Source organism: Eptatretus burgeri, chromosome 3, assembly GCF_056783735.1.
Source record: "Eptatretus burgeri isolate ZD-2024b chromosome 3, Ebu_testis_v1, whole genome shotgun sequence".
NCBI classification, from domain to species: domain Eukaryota; kingdom Metazoa; phylum Chordata; class Myxini; order Myxiniformes; family Myxinidae; genus Eptatretus; species Eptatretus burgeri.
In genome coordinates, this window is record NC_140963.1 from 62,220,997 (window position 1) to 62,243,496 (window position 22,500).

A 22,500-nucleotide genomic window follows, 5' to 3' on the forward strand; every position below is an offset into this window, starting at 1 on the left:
GACTGGTTGCAGACTGTAGATGGTGGAGCCCGGTGTCCTCTTATAGCACTGCTACAAGTGCATTAACATTGATAGTCAGTGTGTTGGTAGAAGACAACGACAATACTTCGATGCTTGAGAGAGAGCATCGGCAGCAGAGTTCATGATTCCTTTGATGTACCGGATGTCGGTGGTGAATTGCAAGATATAACTGAGTTGGCAAAGTGTGCGAGGAGAGTGAGAGTCCAAATGGGTGGATAGCGTGAAAGTTAAAGCTTTGTGGTCAGTCAGGACAGAGAATGGTCTGGCCTTTAAGAAGTGACGGAAGTGCTTGTTGGCAAGGTATACAGTGAGTAATTCCCGTTCAAAGGAATGTGCTTGCGTGCTGTTGGTTTCAGCATTTTGGAGAAGAAGTCCAGTGGACGCCAGTCAGCATTGATGACCTGGTGAAGGGACACACCTACCATTATCTCAGACAAGTCTACCATCAGGCATGTTGGTGCCTCTTGCTTTGGATGAATCAGGAGAGAGGCATTGACCAGTGCCCCTTTGATGGTGTGGAAGGTTGACAAGGTTAGCTCCAACCATTGGAACATTTCAGGATGTTTACCAGTTGAGAAACTTATTCAGTGGCTGTGGTATTGTGGCTGTGTCTGGAATAAATCCATGGTAAAAGTTGATGAGGCCCAAAAACTCTCACAGTTTGCGTTGAGATGAGGGTAACAGGAAATCCCGAAAAATCTGCACCTTCTCGAGTGGACAGATGCCCCTAGTGGTTAACACAGAGGCTGAGGAAATTCAGCTCCAGAACGTTGAATATGCACTTTGTGGGAGTGATGACGATGCCAATGTGCTGAAAATGGGTGAAGAGGAGACGTAGGTATTCCTGATGTATTTATCAGGTTTTGTTGGTGATTAGAATATAATCTACAAACACGTAGCAGAAGTGTAATCACCAGAGTACCTGATAGATTAAATATTCAAAGGTTTGTGTGGCATTGTGTAGACCGAATGACATCTGAAGGAATTCAAACAGGCCGAAAGGCGTGGTGACTGCTGTCTTTGGGATGTCGTCTGGATCTTTGGGAATCTGATGGCACGCATGAACGAGGTCGACGTTGGAGAAGATTGTCATGCTCTGGAGTGTCACGGTAAAATTCTGAATGTGTTGAATGGGGTAGTAGTTTGGAACACTCATTGTTTAATTTAGGACTGGTACTCCCCAAGTATCTATTTGGGTACCATATGCGACGGTGAAGCCTAACTGCTGGACGATGGTCTGGTGATCCTAAATTGTAACATATAGTGAGCTGCAAGTATCATGTGGACGTGTGGTGGTAAACATTGCAAGAACTCATGAAGGAGCAATTGGTCAAAGCTAGTGTGGTGGTCACTGTGATATTGTCAAAAAGGTGATCAGCCAGTTCCGCAACGGCATATGATGCAGTAGTTGCGTGGGTCTTCAATATCCTAAATCCTCGGCTGGAAGGAGTTGCTGAAAACGGTGGTGCTCAGAAGGAGCACGACATTCAAAGTCGTGTTCAGAGCGTTTGTTGGAAGTTGTAGCAAAAGATCTCTTTCCTCCATCACATACCCTAGTGTCAAGGAGCCAACAATACATTTGAATTGCGTAAACTCAGTAGCAATGTTCCAGGTCTTGAATTGGGCTTCGACTTTTGTAAACTATAGCTGCAGGTCATTGAGCCAGAATGACAGCAGCTTCATCGAAACCGCTGTCACTGATGAAGCTGGTTGAGCATCTGGGAAGGGCACGGTTGTTTCCAGCGCCTGATTGCGCGCTTGCAACAATTTTGTCCATCCATTTGGATCACGTCGGGGGTCAACAATTAAATGTGGAAGAAAAGACTTCTGAGACGTTCGGATTCCGAGTAAATTCTTTATTTAACCACAATGGTAAAACCTCTCAAAACCATTGACAGGAATCCCTGTTAAACCAAAGCAAAAGTGTATTCACATATTATGAAACCAAAGGAAAAATGAGACCACTACATATTATAGAATCAATTAAAAACCTGAGCAAAGACAACCAAACGTCATTGTCTACGACTCCAAGCAGGAACTTCTGACTCAAGGCTCGCAGCAAATTGGTTGACAGATTGCAAATTTGATCATGCTTCCAAAATAATCCAATGGTTCCTGCCTTTTTGTGAGCAACTGGCGAGCTATCCATGCTACGCATCATGGGTGGGAGCCCAAAATTTCAAAATAAATAAATTAATGTTTTGAGATTTATCAATAAATAAATTAATAAATTTATGAAAACTCTCACCCACTTTAGAGCATGTGTGGTAGGGCCAGATTAAGACACCCTCGGACCCTGGGCATTGCATCTGCAAAGGCCCCCTTACATTGACAAAAAAAACATTCCTCATTTCAAATAAAAGCCAAATTTATTGAAATACTGATTATATCAGGTGCTGACACTGCACATCATTCTGTGCTAACTCCTGTCAGAAGTTTGTATATGTTGGTAGACATATTATTGGACGATATTTGGGAGGATGCATCCAGATCATGTTTCTTCTAATTTTGGGATGAGGAAGGTGTTGCCCTCTGAGAGCCACTCGTCCATTCATCGTTAAAAACTGCCTCTCCGAGATTTCATGACAGCAAACTGGGAAATAATTACACAATAAAACAATAATAATTCATTCTCAAGTGCGAAATACGAAAATAAAGAAATCCTTGTTTATTGACAAAATATACACATTACAGCTAGACGACGTAAATGTTTGTAAACGTTGGTTATAAAAGCGGTTGTAAAAGTAATTGGTTGTAAAATGACGTGATTTGCCAACGTCGGGCAAAGTATTGATTATGGGGGATTTTAACTTGCCAGGGATAGATTGGGTCCAGGAACAGGGAAAGGGCAGAGCAGACGAGGATTTCCTAGTTTTAGTCCAGGATTTCTTTTTAACCCAGTTTGTTAATAAGCCCACGAAGGGGAGTGCAGTGTTGGACCTCCTTTTAAGTCACGATCCGAATATGGTGGAGGAGGTGGAGGTAGGGGAGCATTTAGGAGCAAGTGACCATAACATTGTGTGTGCAAAGACTCTGTTAAGGATTATAGTTCAGAATAGTATGGTAAGGCTGTTAGGTTTCAGGAAGGCAAACCTTGAGGGTATGAAAAGAGAGTTGGATGATGTAGATTGGGAGACTCTAGCAACAGGACAATCAGCATCAGAGATGGTTGCTGAGGATTGACTGAACCAGCGAAAGTTTGCACATGTGGTAAATGGAAAAACTGCTAATGCCGAACCCGTGAATGCAGTTTATATGTGGAGAGAGAGCAGCTTCATACGGGCAGAAACTCAAAATCATAATTGTATTGAGAAATTTATGAAACCTCCTACCCACCTTTGGACACCTGGAATCCCAGAAGGTTCACCAGAAAGATTGGTGTGGATCACCCCAAGACTAAGTGAGTAGTTTGGAGATGGACAGAGACAGGCAGACAGACAGACACTCCTGCTTTCTTACATAAATTTCAGCATACACTCAAGAATAAACAAGTGTAGAAAATCAAGTTATCAACTTCTACTAACCGCTCAGGGTTGATGACTTTGTCCAGTCTGAGTGGTATCCCATAAGCTGATAAGCTTGAGTGCGAGTAAATACTGTCACAAGTTCAACCAGAAGGGCACTCGGTAGAGCGCGTACCTCTGCCACGTAATGCCTGATCCACGAGAACATATCCGGCCCAATATATTTTTGAAATATCACGCTACATGTCGTTTTTGGCCCTATCTCTCAATGGTGAAGAATCACTTAAAAAATTACAGTAGTCAGATCCGGATCCTGATCTTCACCAAAATCTAATCAGTTCATCCTTGCCACACACAAAACCTGTCCACAAAATTTCGTCCGGATCCGTCCGCAACTTTTTAAGATATCCTGCACACAAACAGACAGACAGACAAAGGGGTGAAAACATAACCTCCTTCACCTTCGGTGGTGGAGGTAATAAAAATAAGCAATAAATGGCATATCAGCAGTGGGCCAATTTGGTGTCGTGTCCACAAAGTAATATAATCTACTCGGTGACATGGGTGTCATAAATGACCAGTGCCTGTGAGTATAAGCTGCTCACTAAAAGGGGTTTGATGAGAGTAGTCCTGTGGTTGAAAGGCACGAAAATCCACTGAAGATAGGGCTGCGATACGGTGCGTGGTATGCAACTGCGGGTGCAGAGAGCAAAAGTACCACTGGAGGAAAAGGTCACAATCTCACACGTGGCACAAAACTCCATGAGTCAAGAGAGGAAATGCGTCGCTGAATATAGGGCTGCGAATGTGGTTTAACTCCAGTGAAACTCAAGTCTGTGAGTTTCCACGACTCTGTAAATAGTGACCTGCCAAGCAGGAAAGCATCATCACACTACTGTTAAAGCCTTCCTCACCATGTGTCCCCTGAGGGGGAGGTCCAAGAGCTCAATGGTAGTGTGGAGAAAAATGATTGGTTCGAAACCCGTTAATAAACACAAGCCTATACAACTGCCATTGGTTGGACAAGTAAATGGAACATAGTTCATGACGCAAAAGTACCAACAAATTGTCACCAATGAAAAGTACACGACAAGTATCCCCCTCCGAGATTGCTAGTAACCAGAATTTGTCGACATAGGAAAAAAGCGATCAATTAGAAAGGTGTAAAAATTGTTGGGTGAAACAATGAACATTCCCAAGGTTCCAAGTTCCAAAAAAACTGTACAAAACGAGCTGGCCAATTGACTTGATGGCAAGATCGCATCTTCCTTGCTGCCGGCACTTGAGGAACAGCTGCCGGTGCTAGTGCTGGGTGCAATTGAGGGGTTGTAGGTGTCATGTGCAGTTGTCAGGTGATGTTCAACATTAGCAGGCTTCCACCTGTCAATGCTGACAGTATCATGTTTCTCATTGTAGTAAATAATTAAAAACTTGTCAGCACGGTGGACGACTTCAAACGGTTCGTCATACGGGGGTTGAAGTGGCTTCTTCACCCGCGTCGTGTTGCACAAAAACATGAGTACAACTATGAATGGCTGAATTGGTCTGGTTTTGCTTGTGCTGTAGCCTGGTAGGTGTCGGCTACAAGTTTCTCATGTGCACCCTGAGTCCAAGTACATCGTTGCTCGGATCCAAGTCGTAATTAAACTGACTAGGTGCCACAAATTATCCTGGCAAATTGAGAATTGTGCCAAAAATTAACTCAACAGCACTGCAACCTCGGTCGTACTTCACTGCAGTTCAGATACTTAGCAAGATGATAGGAAGACTCTCGGTCCATCTTGTATTTGCATGGGATTTCTGAGATGCTTTTAACTGTCGATGAAATCATTCCGCGAGCCCATTAGGTGACGGGTGATTAGCTGTGATTCGGCATCTCCTACTGCCAAGTAGATCAGGCAGAGCTTGGAAAAGTGCCGATTCAAACTGATGACCTCGGTCTGTGGTTATTGTCGAGGGTGCACCAAACACAGCTACCCAATTTGAGATGAATGCTTGTGCTACCGTCTCCGCTGTCTGGTCAGGGATGGGTATTGCGACCGGCCAATGGGTAAAATGATCAACGGATATGAGCAGGTTTGTACTGCCGTATGATGGAGGTAGAGGTCCAACGAGATCAATGTGAATTGTGAATGTGGTCGAATCTGGCGTCTGGTGTTGAGAACGTGTCAAGAGGAGACCTGATGTGTTGATGTTCTGTATTTTGGATCTCTGACATGCTATTCAGGTTCTAGACCAATCTCTGACATCACGAAACACTCCCTGCCAGTCAAAATGCTGAGTCACTCAATGTTGAGTGGCTCTGATGCCAGGGTGAGACAAATTGTTTGGAGTGTCAAAAACTGTACATCGATACTCGCTTGGGATGTAAGGGTGAGGATCAACTGTGGAAACGTCACAGACAATCCTACCCTCAGAAGTGGGGAGTGGTACCCCTTTGAACTGGAGTGACATTGAATTGGTCCGTAGCCTTTGTAGCTGCTGATCACGCAGTTGGGCTTCAGCTCTGGTAGAGAAATCGATGATGTTAGATGCATCCAGATCATTTACGTCATTTCGGGAGAATGCATCTGCTGCAGAGATCTTTTGCCACTCATGTGCCTCATCTGTCATGAACTGGGAGATTAAATCAAGATGTCAAACTTCTCTTGGAGAGTGACAACCGGGTCCTGACTTGAAAGCATTGACCAGTGACCTGTGGTCCATATCGATAGAGAATCTCCTTCCTTCTAGCACATACTGAAAGTGTTTGACACACAGGTAGGCTGCTAGAAGTCCTCTCCCAAACGTGCTATATCTGACCTTTGCAGGTTGAAAACACTTTGAGAAAAAGGAGAGTGGTTGCCAGACGTCATCTACATTTTGCTGCAAAACTCCTCCCACTCCCACGTCCTATGCATTGACTAAGAGGTGCAGTGGTGCTTCAGCCTTGGGATGAACAAGAATTGTAGCCTCAGCCACATCACCTTTCCTCTTGGAAGGCAGACAATTATTTTTATCGTGGGTGATAGGCTGATTTTTCTTATTCTTGTTACATAGTACGTCCGTTAATGGCTGAGATACGTCTGCGCAGTCAGGGATGAAAATGCCAAGAAAAGAAAGAAAGAAAAAATGAAAAAGTTCACAAGGCAAAGAAACTCCTTCAACTTGCACAGTGATGTGGGTGCAGAAAAGGATTGTATGGTCTTGACTTTCTCCTCCAGTGGGCAGATACCGTGTTTGTCTATGATGTGTCCCAGGAAGATGAGTGATGACACCCCAAACTGGCACTTGCTGGAATTGATGACAATGCCATACTTTGCAAGGCACTCACAAAGTCATCGTAGGTGTGCCTTGTGTTTTTCCTCTGTGGGGCTTGCGACGAGCAGATCATCAAGGTAAGCATAGATCAAAGGGAGACCATGGATTAGATCATCGATCAACCTCTGAAACATCTGCACGGCATTACGCAAGCCAAATGGCATGCAAACAAACCCCCAGAGCAGAAAAGGTGTTGTAATGGCTGTTTTGTCCATGTCAGTCAGCTCTACTGGTATCTGATGTTATGCTCTGACAAGGTCTATCTTGGAGAAAACACGTGCACCTTCGAGGGAGGATGATAAATCCTGCAAATGGGGGAAATGGATAGCGATCAGGAATGGTGCATTCATTAAGTGAACGGTAGTCACCACATGGTCGCCAGTCACCCGGTGACTTCTTCGGTGCCACTTGTAAGGGCGAAGATGAGTTGCTATCAGATTGTCGTATGATGCCAAGTTCAAACATGTGCTCAAACTCTGACTTGATTTTCAGATGATCAGGGGCAAGGTGACATGGTCATGCTGCAACTGGATGTCCATGAGTTATTATGTGACGAGTAGTCGAGTGCTTGATCTCACAATCCCTATATGCTGGACGAGCAATCTCTGGGTATTCATGAAGGTGTCATAACGTGAAGGAGATGTAGCTTTCACGAAAATGGGGCTGATGGAGGGTGTATTATTGATGATTCCCACACAGTAAGGCTGGTTGTGGTGTCAATGAGGTTCTAATGTTTGATATCCACCAGCAGGCCAAACTGGCAAAGAAAATCAACCCCAATGATGGGTGAAGGCAACTCAGCAACAACGAATACCAATGGAAATACTCGTTGCAATCCAAGATCTAGCATTAAAGATCTCTCCACATATGTGGTGATGGGTGAGTGATTCACTGCTTGCAGCTGGATTGATGTCGGCTGGCCTTTGCTTTTGTGAAAAGATGGTAAAACACTCATTTCAGCACCAGTATCCACTAAAAACCTGGTACCTTGTCAGTTATGGTACCTTGGTGACTACTGGTGCCTTGTCAGTTATGTAGAATTGGTGGCTTGATGTGTCACTGCCAGGCTGACTTGTCACCACGAGTCACTGACATTGGAATTTCCCTGCTCCGAAGAGCGGGATTGGAATGAGCATGGGCTGATGCATTTGTATGCCTTTTCTCCATGCTTCCAATGGTATCAATTCATCCGTTTGGCATGTTGGTGGGAGCTTGAATTGGGATTGTGTCATCTTGATTGACTTCTCGATGGACCGCGCCCATGACTTGTACACCTCTCTCTTTCCACCTGTAGTTGTGTTGTTAAAGCTTGTACTTGTCTGGACAAGTTCACAACCTGGATGGACATGGCACAGACTTGGTTGGTCCGGTTAAGGTGAAAGTTGTTGTTGAAGTTTTGAAACAGCCTCTATGTGCTTACCTTAGGACAAAGGAGAAGAGACTTCCATGATCTTGTTGGCGAGATCTGCCAGTTGTTCGGCGTCATGTCCACAAAATAATGTGATCCACTCGGCGACTCGGGTGTCATAAAGGACCAGTGCCTGTGAGAAAAAGCTTGCTCTCTAAAAGGGGTTCCATGACAGCAGTCCTGCTGTCGAAAGGCACAAAAACGTATTGAAGGCACGGAAACGTATTGAAGATAGGGCCGCGACGCGGCACGTGGTACTCAGCTGCAGGTGCAGAGAGCAAAAGTGCTGCTGGAGGAAAGGGTCACAAAAAGACACGTGGTATGAAACTCCATGAGTCGAGAGAGGAAATGCGTTGCTGAAGATAGGGCAGCAAATGTGGTTTCACTCCATTGAAATTCAAGTCCGTGAGTCATTTCCACTATGGTGTAAATAGCAAGCTGCAAGGCAGGAAAGCGTCATCACACTTCCATAAAAGCCTTCCTCACCACTCGTTTACCGAGGGGGAGGTCCCAGAGCCCGATAGTAGTGTGTGGCAAAATGATTGGTTGGAAATCAGAAGAAAAAAAAAACACACCAACACTACTGCAATTGGTTGGACAAGTAAATGGAACAAAGCTAATGATGTAAAAATACTAACAAAATGGCACTGATTAAAAGTACACAACACAAGATAATCAAATTTATGGCACAATTAGCGTTACAATTTATCGACTGAGAGTAAAGGACACAAAGTCATATTAAAATTGACCTTATGTGTCAGCATTGCCTTGAGCAATGTTTGACGTTATTTAAAAGAAACATTCCAGAGTTACGAAGAAGCAATGTAACATGATAAATAAGGTTGTGTAAAAGATGGCGTATCACAAATGTATCAACAGCAGTAAACTTTTGATTCAATTGTTGGGATTTTATTTTCAGCACCTTTAAAACGTTTCTTTTTTCAATTCCATTTCTCACTTTGTGTCTCTACAAAGTCAAGTCCAACGACAACGGCACTTGGTAGAGTGCCATACCCCTGCCAGGCTGAACAGTTTATGTTTTGCTTTTCACTGATAGGCTGGATCTGGAACTGGACTTTAACAAAAATGCAATCGTTCCAAAAATGATAATAAAATAAAAATAATAAAATACAAATCCATTAAAAAAATCGAATAGTTTTTGTCGCCAAACCAACTCATTCACCAAGTTTTGTCATAAACTGTCCATAACGATTTGAAATATCATGCTGTATATCGTTTTTTACTCTATTTCTCAATGGTAAAGAATCACTTGAAAAATAAAATAAATTCTCGTTTACAGATCTGGATCTTCACCAAACTTGAAGGAATTCATCCTTGTCACAGACCTAACATGTCCACCAAGTTTCATCCGAATCTGTTCATAACTTTTTGAGATGTAATGCTATTTTTAGCCCAATCACTCAAAAGTGAAGAATCGCTTTAAAAATTCTCGCATCCGGATCTGGATCTTTACCAAATTAAAGCAATTCATCCTTGTCACACACCCAACCTGTCCACCAAGTTTCATCCGAATCTGTTCATAACTTTTTGAGATATCATGCTAAATATCGTTTTTAGCCCAATCACTCAAACGTGAAGAATCACTTGAAAAATTCTCAGATCCGGATCTTCACCAAAATCTAAACAATTCGTCCTTGGCATATATCCAACCTGTCCACCAAGTTTCCTCCAAATCCTTCGATAACTTTTTGAGTTATCCTACTCAAAGACAGACAGACAGACAGACAAACAGGGGTGGAAATGTAACATCCATCTACCTTTGGTGGTGGAGGTAATTATTGGGTGAGATTAATGTGTCACCTATTTTGTGTATGGCCCTGTGGTGTGTGTGTGTGTGTGTGTGTGTGTGTGTGTGTGTGTGTGTGTGTGTGTGTGTGTGTGTGTGTGTGTGTGTGTGTGTGTGTGTGTGTGTGTGTGTCTTCCATAACTCCAACACCATGAAACAAACCTCGTGACCTCAAACTTTGCATGTGTACGAAGGGAACTCCAAGGAAGTGCATGAGTGAACATTGGGTATTTGGGATAATTAAAACACCCCTTTTGAAGATAATTAACGGCCTTATGTAATTATTTCCTTCATCAGGAGATCCTCGGCCACCTCGCTCTCTGGGGTCTTCGGATGCTTCCTGGGTAACCTCGCTGGGGTCTGATGCCGCCATGTTTTTTTTTAGCCTGCTCAACCATGCCTTGACTTGGAACAGGCCGCAACAATTTCTTAACGATAAAGTTTTATTTTTCACTTTCCTCACTCATATTATCGAATGCCTTGATCATCATTCATACGAATTGCTGGATATATTGCAATGCTTATAAATGTCTGGAGATGCCAGCGCTCGTGGCTTTGTTTCATTTCTGCACATGCTATAACCTCGAGAATCTCTTAAACTAAGCCGAATTACAAAATTTAAGCTCCAGAATTGAATTTAGCAGCAGTTCCGACTGCTAAAACAGTCTTCATTTGTCTAATTCGTACATAGTTTGGACATTTCCGAGCCGTTCGCCGTATTAATGTGTTTTCTCAATAACAGAGCCAAATGTTTTGCACCTGTCACACGACGATTGTGTGTGTGTGTGTGTGTGTGTGTGTGTGTGTGTGTGTGTGTGTGTGTGTGTGTGTGTGTGTGTGTGTGTGTGTGTGTGTGTTGTTCATAAAGCATGACATTCTCTGCTAACTCCCCTTCCCCCATTACCCTCCACCTCTCTCTCTCTTTATCCCATCTTTGCTCCACCCCCTCCTCATACAATGCAGCATCCTCCCCCACCTCGCTCTCTCTTTTCGTCTCTGAACATATCTGGACGGTGGTTATGCCCGGATAGTAGTTATCTCCGGACGTGTACAGGTGGTGGTTATGTCGGGACAGACCCTCCCTTCGCACTGCCTTCTCTTGCCCTCCCCTCACACTGCCTTCCCCTCCCCTCACATTTATTTCCCCTCAGTTCATGCTGCCTACCCTTCCCCAACCCCTCCTCACTTCCCCACCCCTCCTCAGTCTCCCTACCTCCTTGCTCCTGCACCCCTCTTTTTCTCTCAATTCCCCCCCCCTCTTAGTATACCAATCATCCGGAAGGTGGTTATCTCCAGACATGGCTGGATGGTGGTTATGTCTGGACGGACTCTCCCCTCACATTGCATTACCTTGTACTCCCCTCATGCTGCCTTCCCCTGCCCTCCCCTCATGGTGCCTTCCCTTGCCCTCCCCTCATGCTGCCTTCCCTTTCTGCACCCCTACTTGCTCCTTCCTCCTTCCTCACTCCACCACCCCTCCTCGCTCACCCCTCCTTCCTCACTTGCCACACCTCCTCGCTCCCCCTTCCTTCCTCACTCCACCACTCCTCCTCACTCACCCCTCCTTCCTCACTTCCCACACCTCCTCACTCCCCCTCTTCCTTCCTCCCTCGCTCAAGCTGTACTCAAGATTGCTCGGCAACTCGGACCACACCCCTACCAGGGCCAATAAAAACCCAAGAATCGAAAGGTTTGGAGCTTATGCGTGTCTGGGGGAGATTGAAGTCAAGGCTGAACCTGTGAGGCTGAAGCTGCGAGGACAAGATCTTTGGAGCAAATAGTCTGGTGACACAAGGCAGTGGAGAGCTGAGTTATTGGGCCAAGCAGCAGAACTTGTCTGGACGCACCAGGCTAATACACTAACTTATGTTTTGTCTCTGGCTTTCCCCACTTCTAATTTGTTAACTTTGAACACACGAGAGTATTCACAGATTAAACCCTCATCCCTTCTGGGCTGGGTAACTGACTCGCAAATCACCCTTTCCTCTGAAGCATTACAAGCATTCACCTATACCTCACCCTACACTGTGCACCACATTCTCCATTCTCCTCTTCTTTCGCCCTCCCCTTTCTCACGTTGGTACCAACGTAAGCCCTCTGGCTTGCATCAGATGAGTGAAAGTTCGCGAACACACCCTGTCTTCTCTCCTCCCTGTCCATCACTCTTCCTTATCTTGTTTACCACTCTGAATGATTAAGGCACCTGCTGTGTGTAGAATTGTGATAAGTTGACTTTTTAAGAGAGCTGACGTGCTGGGGGTGAAAGTTTTCTTGTGTGTCCCTGTTTTTGCTTGTAAATGCATGCCTTTGTTGAATCCTTATAAACAACTTTTCAAACTGCCCGGCTGTCTCATTCCATTGGTTAGAACATAGTGTGTAAATAGCGAATGAGAGTTCTGCCCAGCCATTTTGTTATGGTCAGAGATTAGGCAACGTACCAATTACAGCGTCGCTCAGCTATTCTTGATTGACAGCAGTGGGGCATTGGGAAGCACAGCCCTTATCTGGGGTGATTAATTTGCCAGGAAGGTAAAGTGGGATCACTGGATCCTACCTAAATTAAGCGTCTCAGACTGCAGTTGTGGTTGCTTAGCAACTTGTGTTGCTGCGGAGTTATCTGCGACTCCTCGGCTTCAGGGGCTGGGAAGTGGGTCCGAGAAACTCCCTCAATACCACGCACCCCCCAAACCCAAAACAATAAATATGTAATGTATGTCACTATTTGCTATACACCCTCTTCCACCGTCCAAACGTGTTTCTTGCACGTTTCTATTCGCAACTTTCTTCCCACCAATCAAATTTTCATAAAACCAACTTCGATGTGGAAATGTGTGTTTATTGAACATAGACATACCAAATATATATTTATATATATCAACATGTAATATTAGCGCAGTGACAGCACAGATAGAAACATGCACCACTGATGCTCCCAATCATGTACCATACGTAAATGTCAAGAGCAGTCAACAAATAAATGAAAAAAGACTCACACACATCTCTGACCTGTGAATGGAGGGAATAACCAATTAGCTCTCACCTAATCAATTAAACCCAGGTGGCTAGGAATGTCTAAATAAATCCGACTCCTCCATGCTCTTCGAGCCGAAGAAACTGCTTAAAACAACCATGAAAGGCGACGCAATGTAAGGCCTTTGCTATTCCAAACCTTTCTCAGAGTTTCTCAACAGCTGTAAAGACATTCACAAGTAGTACACACATGAGAATCCCAACGCTACACACCCTCTCAGCTGCCGGACCAGTTTTATCACTTGTTGGTGAATAATCAGCGACAGTACAGACAGGAACATGCACCACTGAGGCTCCCAAGCATGTACCACATGTAAATGTCAAAAGCAGTCAAAATATAAATGAAAAGCAAAGACCCACTCACATCTCTCACCTGTGAATGGAGGGAATAACCAATTAGCCCTCACCTAATCAATTAAACCAAGGTGCCTAGGATTATAAAAAATAAATTGACTACTCCCATGCTCTTCTAGCCGAAGAAAGTTGCATAAGCAACAATGAAAAGCTAACCAAGGTAAGCCCTTTGTTGTTTCAAACCTTTCCCAGAGTTCTTCCACAGCTATAAAGACGTTCACACATAGTACACACGAGACCATGTTGTCCTCACCTCGTTGCGCGGCCATATCACAGCTCCTCAACTCTCCTCCCTTCGCAGCCAGCCGTTCTTCCATCACAAACTGCCACATACCATCACGTGCAGCCATCCGTACCACTGAGCGCATGAACGCCGGGAGCGCAAACGGAGTGCCATCGTGTGCAGCCATCTGCACCATCGAGCGCTCGAACACCAGGGAGCACAAGCTGAGTGGAGGAGGGAACATAAGGAGGTAAATCCCAGGACCATCGGGACAGACCATTGGGTGAGAACTCAACACCCCTCCCCCCTCTTCCAGCTACTTCTTTCTCATCTCTACCTCTTGTCAACCCTCTTCCCCCACTTCCTCTCATTTCTTTAGGTGGCTGGATCAAGTCTTGTAAAAGTGCCAAGCCATTATTTCAAGGAATCCAAGGGTGGGATTGTTCATGTAGGGGACAATTGGGAATGTTATACGTGGTGAAAATACAGTAAACACATAACTATCGCGGATTGAAATATCGCGGGGTTTGACCAATCACGGGCAACCTCTTGTGTATCAATTTCTTTGTCATGGGGTTTTATTTCGACCAATTGTGGTTTTGAGCTGAGTTCTGATGATTACCTTGCATCCACGAGCCTTTTGTTGTTTCTCTGGCACCATTAATGATGCTGAAGCGTAAAGTGATGGAGAAAATAAGTGATTATTGTTAACAGTTTTGACTTTACACGTGTACAATCGACTTTCGCATTCAATTGTAAATCGGTGGTGCTGCTGCGGTGTCGGTGGTAACTGAGACAAGCAGCGCACACAGTGCTGTGATGTACCCGTCTTCGCATCAACACTGCATTCGGTGTAATCTTCCATGTAATTGTAATCGATTCCTTTGTTTTCAGTTATTATTGTCTTTAGTGATTTTAAACATGGCTCCCAAGAGGAAATATACCATCAGAGATGGGGAATCCCCCGCCATTGAATGAAAAAGGTCATACATATTCCAGATATTGAGGGAGGTGAATTGGAAACAAGACACCATTTGATCATCATCTCGAAAAAGTTCCCCAGGGGTGAGCAACGACGTAACCAAAAATAATTGAAATCAAATAAGCAGTTTTCCATTTATTACAAAAAACTTTTTTCAGGATGGCCGCCCCAGTCGGCCATCTTGGATCCGGCCACGCCAAAAATCAACAGGCTTCTTCCTTTTCAGGTGGTACATGTGTGACCAAAATTTCAAATCGATATGGCGAAAAAACATTTTTTTCAAGATGGCTGCCTCAGTCGGCCATCTTGGATCTGGCCACACCCAAAATCAATAGGGTTCTTCCTTTTCAGGTGGTACATACATGTGTGACGCAAATTTCAAATCGATATGGCAAACAGTTTATGAGTTATCGCACTCACAGCTATAAATGTTGATGCCCGGACAGCCAGCCGGACGGACGGACGGACAGCCGGACGGACGACCCGGGTGACAACAATATCCCCCTTCCGCCACGTAGCGGGGGATAAAAACTGTTGCTTTTGGTGAACAAAGTGCAAGAAAGTAGAAGAAAGTGATGTCTTTGACTCAGAAAGTGGAGGTTTTTGATAAGCTTGGTTGCGGTGAGAGTGCATTTATTACTTACGAAATCTAAAGAATTCGTAAGTATATTGATGACTTCCGTCCTCTGTTTGTATGTTTGTGTGTTTGTTTGTTTGTGTGTGTGTGGGTTTGTGTGTTTGTGTGTTTGTTTGTAGGCACGATAACTCGAGAACGGAAGAAGCTACCAATGTCAAATTACACCACCTGATTCAGGAGGGTGATGGCTAGCGCTGATTAGATTTTGGTCAAAATCGGTCAAAGGTCAAGGTCACAGTGAGGTCAAACATAATTCCATAAATTCATGTGGAGAAATGGAGTATTTTTGCTTCGGTTGACGTTACGAGTTCGTTTTAACTTCGATTTTAATTTTGTCTTCGGTTTTTGCGATCTCTGAGGATGCTTAAAACTCGGTTGTCGAAATTCTGGTGAAAAAATCGGATGTTTTGGAGACGTTTTAAAATTGTATAAAAAATATTTCACTCGCCGCGTCACGGCTCATCACGTGGTGCAGCGCGCTCGAGCAGAAGCGTCGTTGAGTCACGTAAAGGTTTTGCGTGTGCGCGCTGACGGTGTTTTCGATAAAGATGGTGTTTAAAAGTCATTTTTATCCCAATAAAGGTTATCGTCGCATGCCTGACTCGCTAAGCTGTCGGATTATGTAAAGATTGTTGGTGGGTGGCCGAATATTACGGTTTTGTGACTTTGATAAAATAATATTAAATAATTGCGTGGAGAAATGGAGATTTTTGCTTCGGTCGACATTACGATTTTTGATGGTTTGGTAAAGAATCATCGTAGAAACTTCTGGTTTGCGTCACTACCTTCTCTAGAGACAGCTTTTTTTGGAGAAGGTCAGAGGTCAAGTTGACAATTTCGTAAGTACCAGTCAATGACTGCTTGTTACTGAATAAATCTAAATATTTCGTAAGTATATTGATGACTTCCGTCCTCTGTTTGTGTGTGTGTGTGTTTGTGTGTGTGTTTGTAGGCACGATAACTCGAGAACGGAAGCCAGCAAGCAATGTGAAATTACACCACGTGATTCAGGAGGGCGATGACTAGCGCCGATTAGATTTTGGTCAAAATCGGTCAAAGGTCAAGGTCACAGTGAGGTCAAACATTCGATTTTTGATGGTTTGGTACAGAATCATCGTAGAAACTTCTGGTTTGCGCCGCTACCTTCTCTAGAGACAGCTTTTATTAGACAATGTCAGAGGTCAAGTTGACGATTTCGTAAGTACCAGTCTGACTGCTTGTTACTTACTAAATCTAAATATTTCGTAAGTATATTGATGACTTCCGTCATCTGTTTGTATGTTTGTTTGTGTGTGTGTTTGTTTGTTTGTAGGCATGATAACTCCAGAACGGAAGAAGCTACCAATATCAAATTACACCACGTCATTCAGGAGGGTGATGGCTAGTGCTGATTAGATTTTGGTCAAAATCAGTCAAAGGTCAAGGTCACAGTGAGGTCAAACATTCGATTTTTGATGGTTTTGTACAGAATCATCGTAGAAACTTCTGGTTTGCGTCGCTACCTTCTCGAGAGACAGCTTTTATTCGACAATGTCAGAGGTCAAGTTGACGATTTCGTAAGTACCAGTCTATGACTGCTTGTTTTATTTATTCATTGGTTTTTGAGCTGTAGAACGATTTAAAAAAGAACCACATCGACAGTTTACGAAAGGAAACAATTTAAGAGATTCTGTAATCGGGGAGGAAAGGTGGGGCTTTGGGGCTGGCAGGAAGGGCTGGAGGTACACACCCTCACCTCGATGCTGTCTCGCCTGGATTTGAATCCCGACCCAGCTATAAACTGCCATTCTGGTGTTTCACAGGTAGGGTGATTCATCAATGTGTGTGCCATCCCTCGGATGGACATTAAACTGGGCATCCCCATGGTGTCCTTCACAAAGGGTATGCAAGCTATTGCCGGCACCATGAACAAATTCTAGAAATATATATATATATATATATATATATATATATATATATATATATATATATATATATATATATATACATATATATATACATATATATACATATATATATATACATATATATATATATATATATATATATATATATATTGTTGTGGTTACCAGATTCGCAAACCACCATTCAGGTCCCTTAGGTGAGGTATCTCGGTAAGTGCATGTGTAGTTAGGCCCAAACCCGTTGTCTAGTGGGAATACATGTCATTTATACGTGCTGCGACTCTTCAGGATAGCCGTTTTTCTTTTACTATCTTTATTTTGGACCAATCGCCACCATCACAACCACAACAACAACCACCAACCACAACGCCGCTTCACCACAACCGCCATGACCTTTACCGTCACAACTCGCCACCATCGCATCACCGTCATCTCGCGCCACTCATGGGCACCGATGCTGGACTCGTGTAGGGCGCACGTTGAACAGCGTGTACAAAATCACGGATTTTCTGCTTCAAAAACGGATCAAAAACGACACACGCCCACTTTTTGCCGTCCAATCGGTGAGCGAGGGGCGATTTGGCCCCGCCTCCAGAACGATCGATATATGCAAATTTGTGGATCAAAAAGCCTTCACGCCCACTTTTTCTCGGGCCAATGGGGAGCGAGGTGAAAGGTCAAAGGGAGGGGGTCGGGGGCGAAGTTGCGGGGGGGATGGAGGGGCCGTGTTCGTCGGTCGGAGGTTCGGAGAGTCGCAAACAAGAACGGGTCGGAGAGAGTCAGCAGAACGAGGTCGGAGAGTCAAGAAGAGGAGAGTCGGAAGCAGAGGGTCAAGACTTCGCGGGCGGTGGAGCTGCTCGTCGTGTGCGTTGGAGTCGGAACGGAGGGGACGGAGCTGTGGAAAGGCGGCGACACCAGACGAGGGGGTGCTCGCGTCGTGCAGGAAGCTGCACCCGAGGGAGGCCGACAGCGCGACCTGGCCGAGGTGGAGACGCTCGTCGCATATAATAAAGATCCTCTATACCCCGAGCATCAGCAACCCCCTCCTGTTTCCCCCGCGCTGAGATAGTGCGACCAAGGGGGCCCCGTTCCCACCCCCTGCCAGGCACTGTCCACGAGGCCCGCGGGTTGCGGGGCCATCGCCGCTCCGCGTCTCATCACCAGACGGGTAGGCCCGACCCGGTCTCGGCCCCAGGCCTACCTCATTCTTGGGGTATTTCTTTTCCTTGGTTTTGGGTATGTGTTGTCGGCGCCGTCTGTGAAGTAGAATTGTATAAGTGTTGCCGTGTGCTCGGTAGTCGGTATTAGCTCTGCACTGTGTTTTCACTTTTATGTTTGCTTTTTGTGTAAATGGAATTGTGTTTTCTTTTTTTGTGTGCATTTGGTGGAATTGTATTTGTGTGCTTCCCGTGTGCCGCGAATAAATGTGCTTTATTGTTGAACTGTTCTCCCGCTTCGCTTCGTCTTTTCCTCCATTGAATCCTCATCTTGCTTCACGTAAAGGGTTGGTAGTGGGCTGAATACGCCCGATAATTAATCGAACCGTCGAGGTCGACGATAACACCGCTCGGTTATTCTGATAGTACGGAACGGGCCGCTTAAGTGGCCCGTGTCCGAAGTCGACCTGCGGCGAGGTGCGATCGCCCGGTCTACCCTCCGCGTGGGTACTTAGGTAGTTCGAATTTGGCGAGCAACCCTATCCCACGCGGGGGCTGATTGGCTCGATCGCGGTGAGACCGAAAGGTCCACCCGTGACTGGTTCCCGGCGTTAGTCCGAGAGGGTCACGACTGGATTGTCCGTCCGGTGGGCGACGTGCCGCGATTCGAGTTACGTGACCGTCGCACGCCGGCGGGCGCGAAAACCGCAACAATATATATATATATATATATATATATATATATATATATATATATATATATATATATATATATATATATATATATATATATATATTGTGACGTCCACGGGACTTGAACAGTCCCGCCAACGTAGAATGAGCCGAAACGATGGAGGCGGTTTATTTATTCATAACCCAAACATGGCGGTTCCAATCGCTCCACCGCAAACGGGACGAGGAAGGTGGTACGAGTCGCTTTTCACTGAGTTGATGATGTTTATTTGTTTTTATTATTAACCAGAAATAACAAGACTCGGCAAGAAGAGGGATCAGGGGCGATTTGACGGGATGGTGTGGGATAAGGCGTGGGGAAAACACAGACAATTCCAATGAATATACAGATCTCAAACCCTCGAAGGCGCCAAGTACACACACACACACACACACACACACACACACACACACACACACACACACACACACACACACACACACACACACACAAACACACACACACACACACACACACACACACACAAAACGTAGCTATTTCTGGTGGTCAGGCTGGACCGTGGTGTGGACGCAACTGTCCCTGGATCAGCGTCAGATGAGCTGGCCTTGCTCTCGTCAGGGGGGCAGGAGAAACCGTGGTGCTGTCGACCTCCTGGTCCTGGCCCAAGTCCGCTCACAGCCGCCAGGGAACCAGTTCTGGCACCAAATTGCGAGCAGGAGAGGGAGGCAGGTCCGCCCGCCGTTCGACCCCGTACTCCGAGTCAGCAGAACCCCAGAGCCAATGAATCTTTGTTACCAGCAACCAAGGTGAGGCACGAGGCTCAGCAAGGCTCCAAGACACGATGAAGAACACGATCGAATCAGCACAACAACAAGCACGCTCTCCGCGCAACAGCCTCCACACCAAAAAAATACGATCTTTTTGTCCCGATCTTCTTCCTCTTTCTTTTCGACCCCGAACAGAACCTTTTTATCCTTGGTGCTCGTCACTTCCAATCGAGCCGTTTTATTGACCCACCGCCGTCGCCTTCCGCTAATCGTGATCACGGGGCGGAGCCATCCGCAGCACTGTCCTGTGACGTCACGGCCAGCCTCCAGAGAATACCAAAAGGGGTTTACGCAGACACACTTACCCTATCCCGTGTCCCTATCTAATTACGTGACAATTATCATTTCCCCCTTGAAGAAATGAACATTTACTAGACAACTTATCACCACTGAATTGCTACTTATTACATCGAGATCCTGGTAAACTCGAACAGCATGGCATACCTAATTAAACATCCTAATTACCCTTTGAATGCATACCCCCCCTCAAACGTAACACTGCCCCCTCCTCTGGTACCGCAGCTCCTGCAAGGTATATCACAGGCGCTACCGTACCAGCCTTAACACTTACTGACTCACACCTAATTAACCTAACGAAATAAAGTAGGAGGGGCAATGGGCAGCGAGTCGCAGCTAACTTACCTATCCTGCTTAATGTACTACCCCCTTATGGCCTTATCCTCGCCTAAACAATCATTCATTTATTTTTTTTTTTTAAATCACATGAGAGCACTGAGCGAAGTTGCACTCCATCCTCTGGATCATCGCTCTTGCCCAACACTCTTCCAGTGATCTGGGGAGGGGAAACAAAAGGTTCCACAAAAAAAAACTTATACTTTACATTCCTACTCTAAGCCTTAACGACACTATTCACAGGATATTTACACTTGACCGCCTCCCCCAGTGGATGCTAATAGACCCAGCGTTACCTGGGGAGCCAATTTTCAAATTTGCTTGCCCCAAAATTATGCGGACATCATGCCCTTGCTGCACATGTCAAGTTGTGCGGGATCGAGTGGGACTCATACATCTTCACAACACTCACACCATGGTCATCATCACATTTCTAGGTCATGGTCCTCATTTTAATCATGCAGGCTGAATCCCGTCGTGGCCGTGGGGTGGGTTACCACAAGATGATGGGGGCATCTCAGGTGCAACCATGCCCACAGGTAAGCTTTAGTCCAACCCGGACGTTTCTCCACCCCGCACCCTTTGATTCCCTCCCCCCCTGGTAGCCATCAGCTCTAATCCCGTACAACACTCTGGAAGGGGTCTCACTGGCTCCTCTGGCCTTCCTGGGTCGCCAAGGTCCTACCCGCCTTGGTCGCCCAACCAGACCCTCTCCCAGTTACCTCCAGACACTGTCACCATTAGCCACCAGGTGGTGAATCTCCTTGAAGGGGGTCGCAATTCTCGCTCACCGTGAGCTTCAGCAATCCCTGTGGACAAGCACATCATCCCCACCCACAAAACCCACATGACTCCCCCACCCCATCGGCCTTACATGTGACACCTGCATTTCTAACACTTCACCGACCATGACCTTCCCTGTTACCACACCATGTCCAATAAAAAATCAACGTGTGCACCATACATTTCACTTCTTAACTTGAAACAACTCACATAGCACTTCTCACCCGATCCACGCACCAGCCATTGGACAGCCACTCGTGCCCGCTTTGTTACCAATTACCCATTGTCCCTATTGTCACTCTAAAACCCAGCAGCACTTACAAACCCATGCCAATTTTTCCACAATTCAATTTTTTCACCAAAGGAGGCACTTCGCCACAATCTCAGCAGCCGAGCATGGCCGTATATGCTCAGCCCAATCTAGTCTCCCCGACCCCCGACAGTGATCTCCGGACCCGACCTATGAAAGGGCATCTCGGATAGACCTGGCGGTTCAGCAGGAGGATTCACCCTCTCCGAGTCTAAAAGTCTATTGGAGGGTCCCTCCATCGCCGGGTACCGGCAATATCGTTGCATGTGTCCTCTTCGCCCGCACCGGAAACAACTCCCCATAAAAGGCCCCCGTGAGTATCGGTGAAATGTCTCTTCCGGTTCCGGACCCCCTCGGCCATAATCGAATTGCTCTATTGGCTGGGCTGGACCCCGCCGCTTTGGCGCACTAACTACCGGATTACCCTTTATCAAACTCAACAGTTTCTGGCAAATTTCCTGAAACATTTGGGTAATGCCAATTTCTCCCAGCCCCTCTCCTTGATCCTGGATCTCCGCCTGTCGGACCGTCACCGATGGCCTCTTGGGCACCCGACCCGGCCGCCTCCACGAGGCCAGGATGGCTGCGCACTCAGCCGCACGGTGAACGGTGGGTGGATCCTGTAGCTCCACTAGCGCTCGGACCTCAGGGTCTGGAAGAGCAGCTAAAAATTTCTCTAGTGCCAGTCTGTCCCACGCCTCCACTGTAAGGTCCCAATACGCGATCCTGACTGATTGGTAAATGTCCTGTGCCAGCTCCTGCACTGTCTCACCCGGCTTTAATCTGCGGTGCTGGAGCTGGGCCCGCACCAGATCACAGTTTGCTGCAAACCCAAACCGACGGCTCAACGCCTCGCAAATGTGGGAGCTGGTCAACATCCTCTCCGCGATCACGTTTAACACATCTGCGGCTGGTCCCCGCAACGTTGCCACCAAATTCCCTGTACGTTCCCGCTCATTCCACCCG

The 22,500-nt window shown here is 45.8% G+C and overlaps 1 protein-coding gene across 16 annotated transcripts in view; it reads right to left on the reverse strand.

Annotated features, from left to right (window-relative positions):
• LOC147030040 (uncharacterized) overlaps positions 1 to 22,500 on the reverse strand; it is a 244,532-nt gene that overhangs the window by 76,435 nt on the left and 145,597 nt on the right. For 12 of the 16 annotated variants that reach the window (XR_015056195.1, XR_015056193.1, XR_015056194.1 and 9 more), the window contains one exon: positions 13,638 to 13,831. The exons of 2 other annotated variants lie outside the window; for them this stretch is intronic. Coding sequence is in view for 2 of the 14 variants with exons in the window: in XM_085873734.1 (XP_085729860.1) it covers positions 13,638 to 13,831 (194 nt within the window). In the remaining 12 variants the exon portion in view is untranslated. Of the gene's footprint in view, positions 1 to 11,514; positions 13,192 to 13,637; positions 13,832 to 22,500 lie in introns of those variants that run through there. 2 more of the 16 variants (XR_015056190.1, XM_085873735.1) reach the window with 1 other exon arrangement.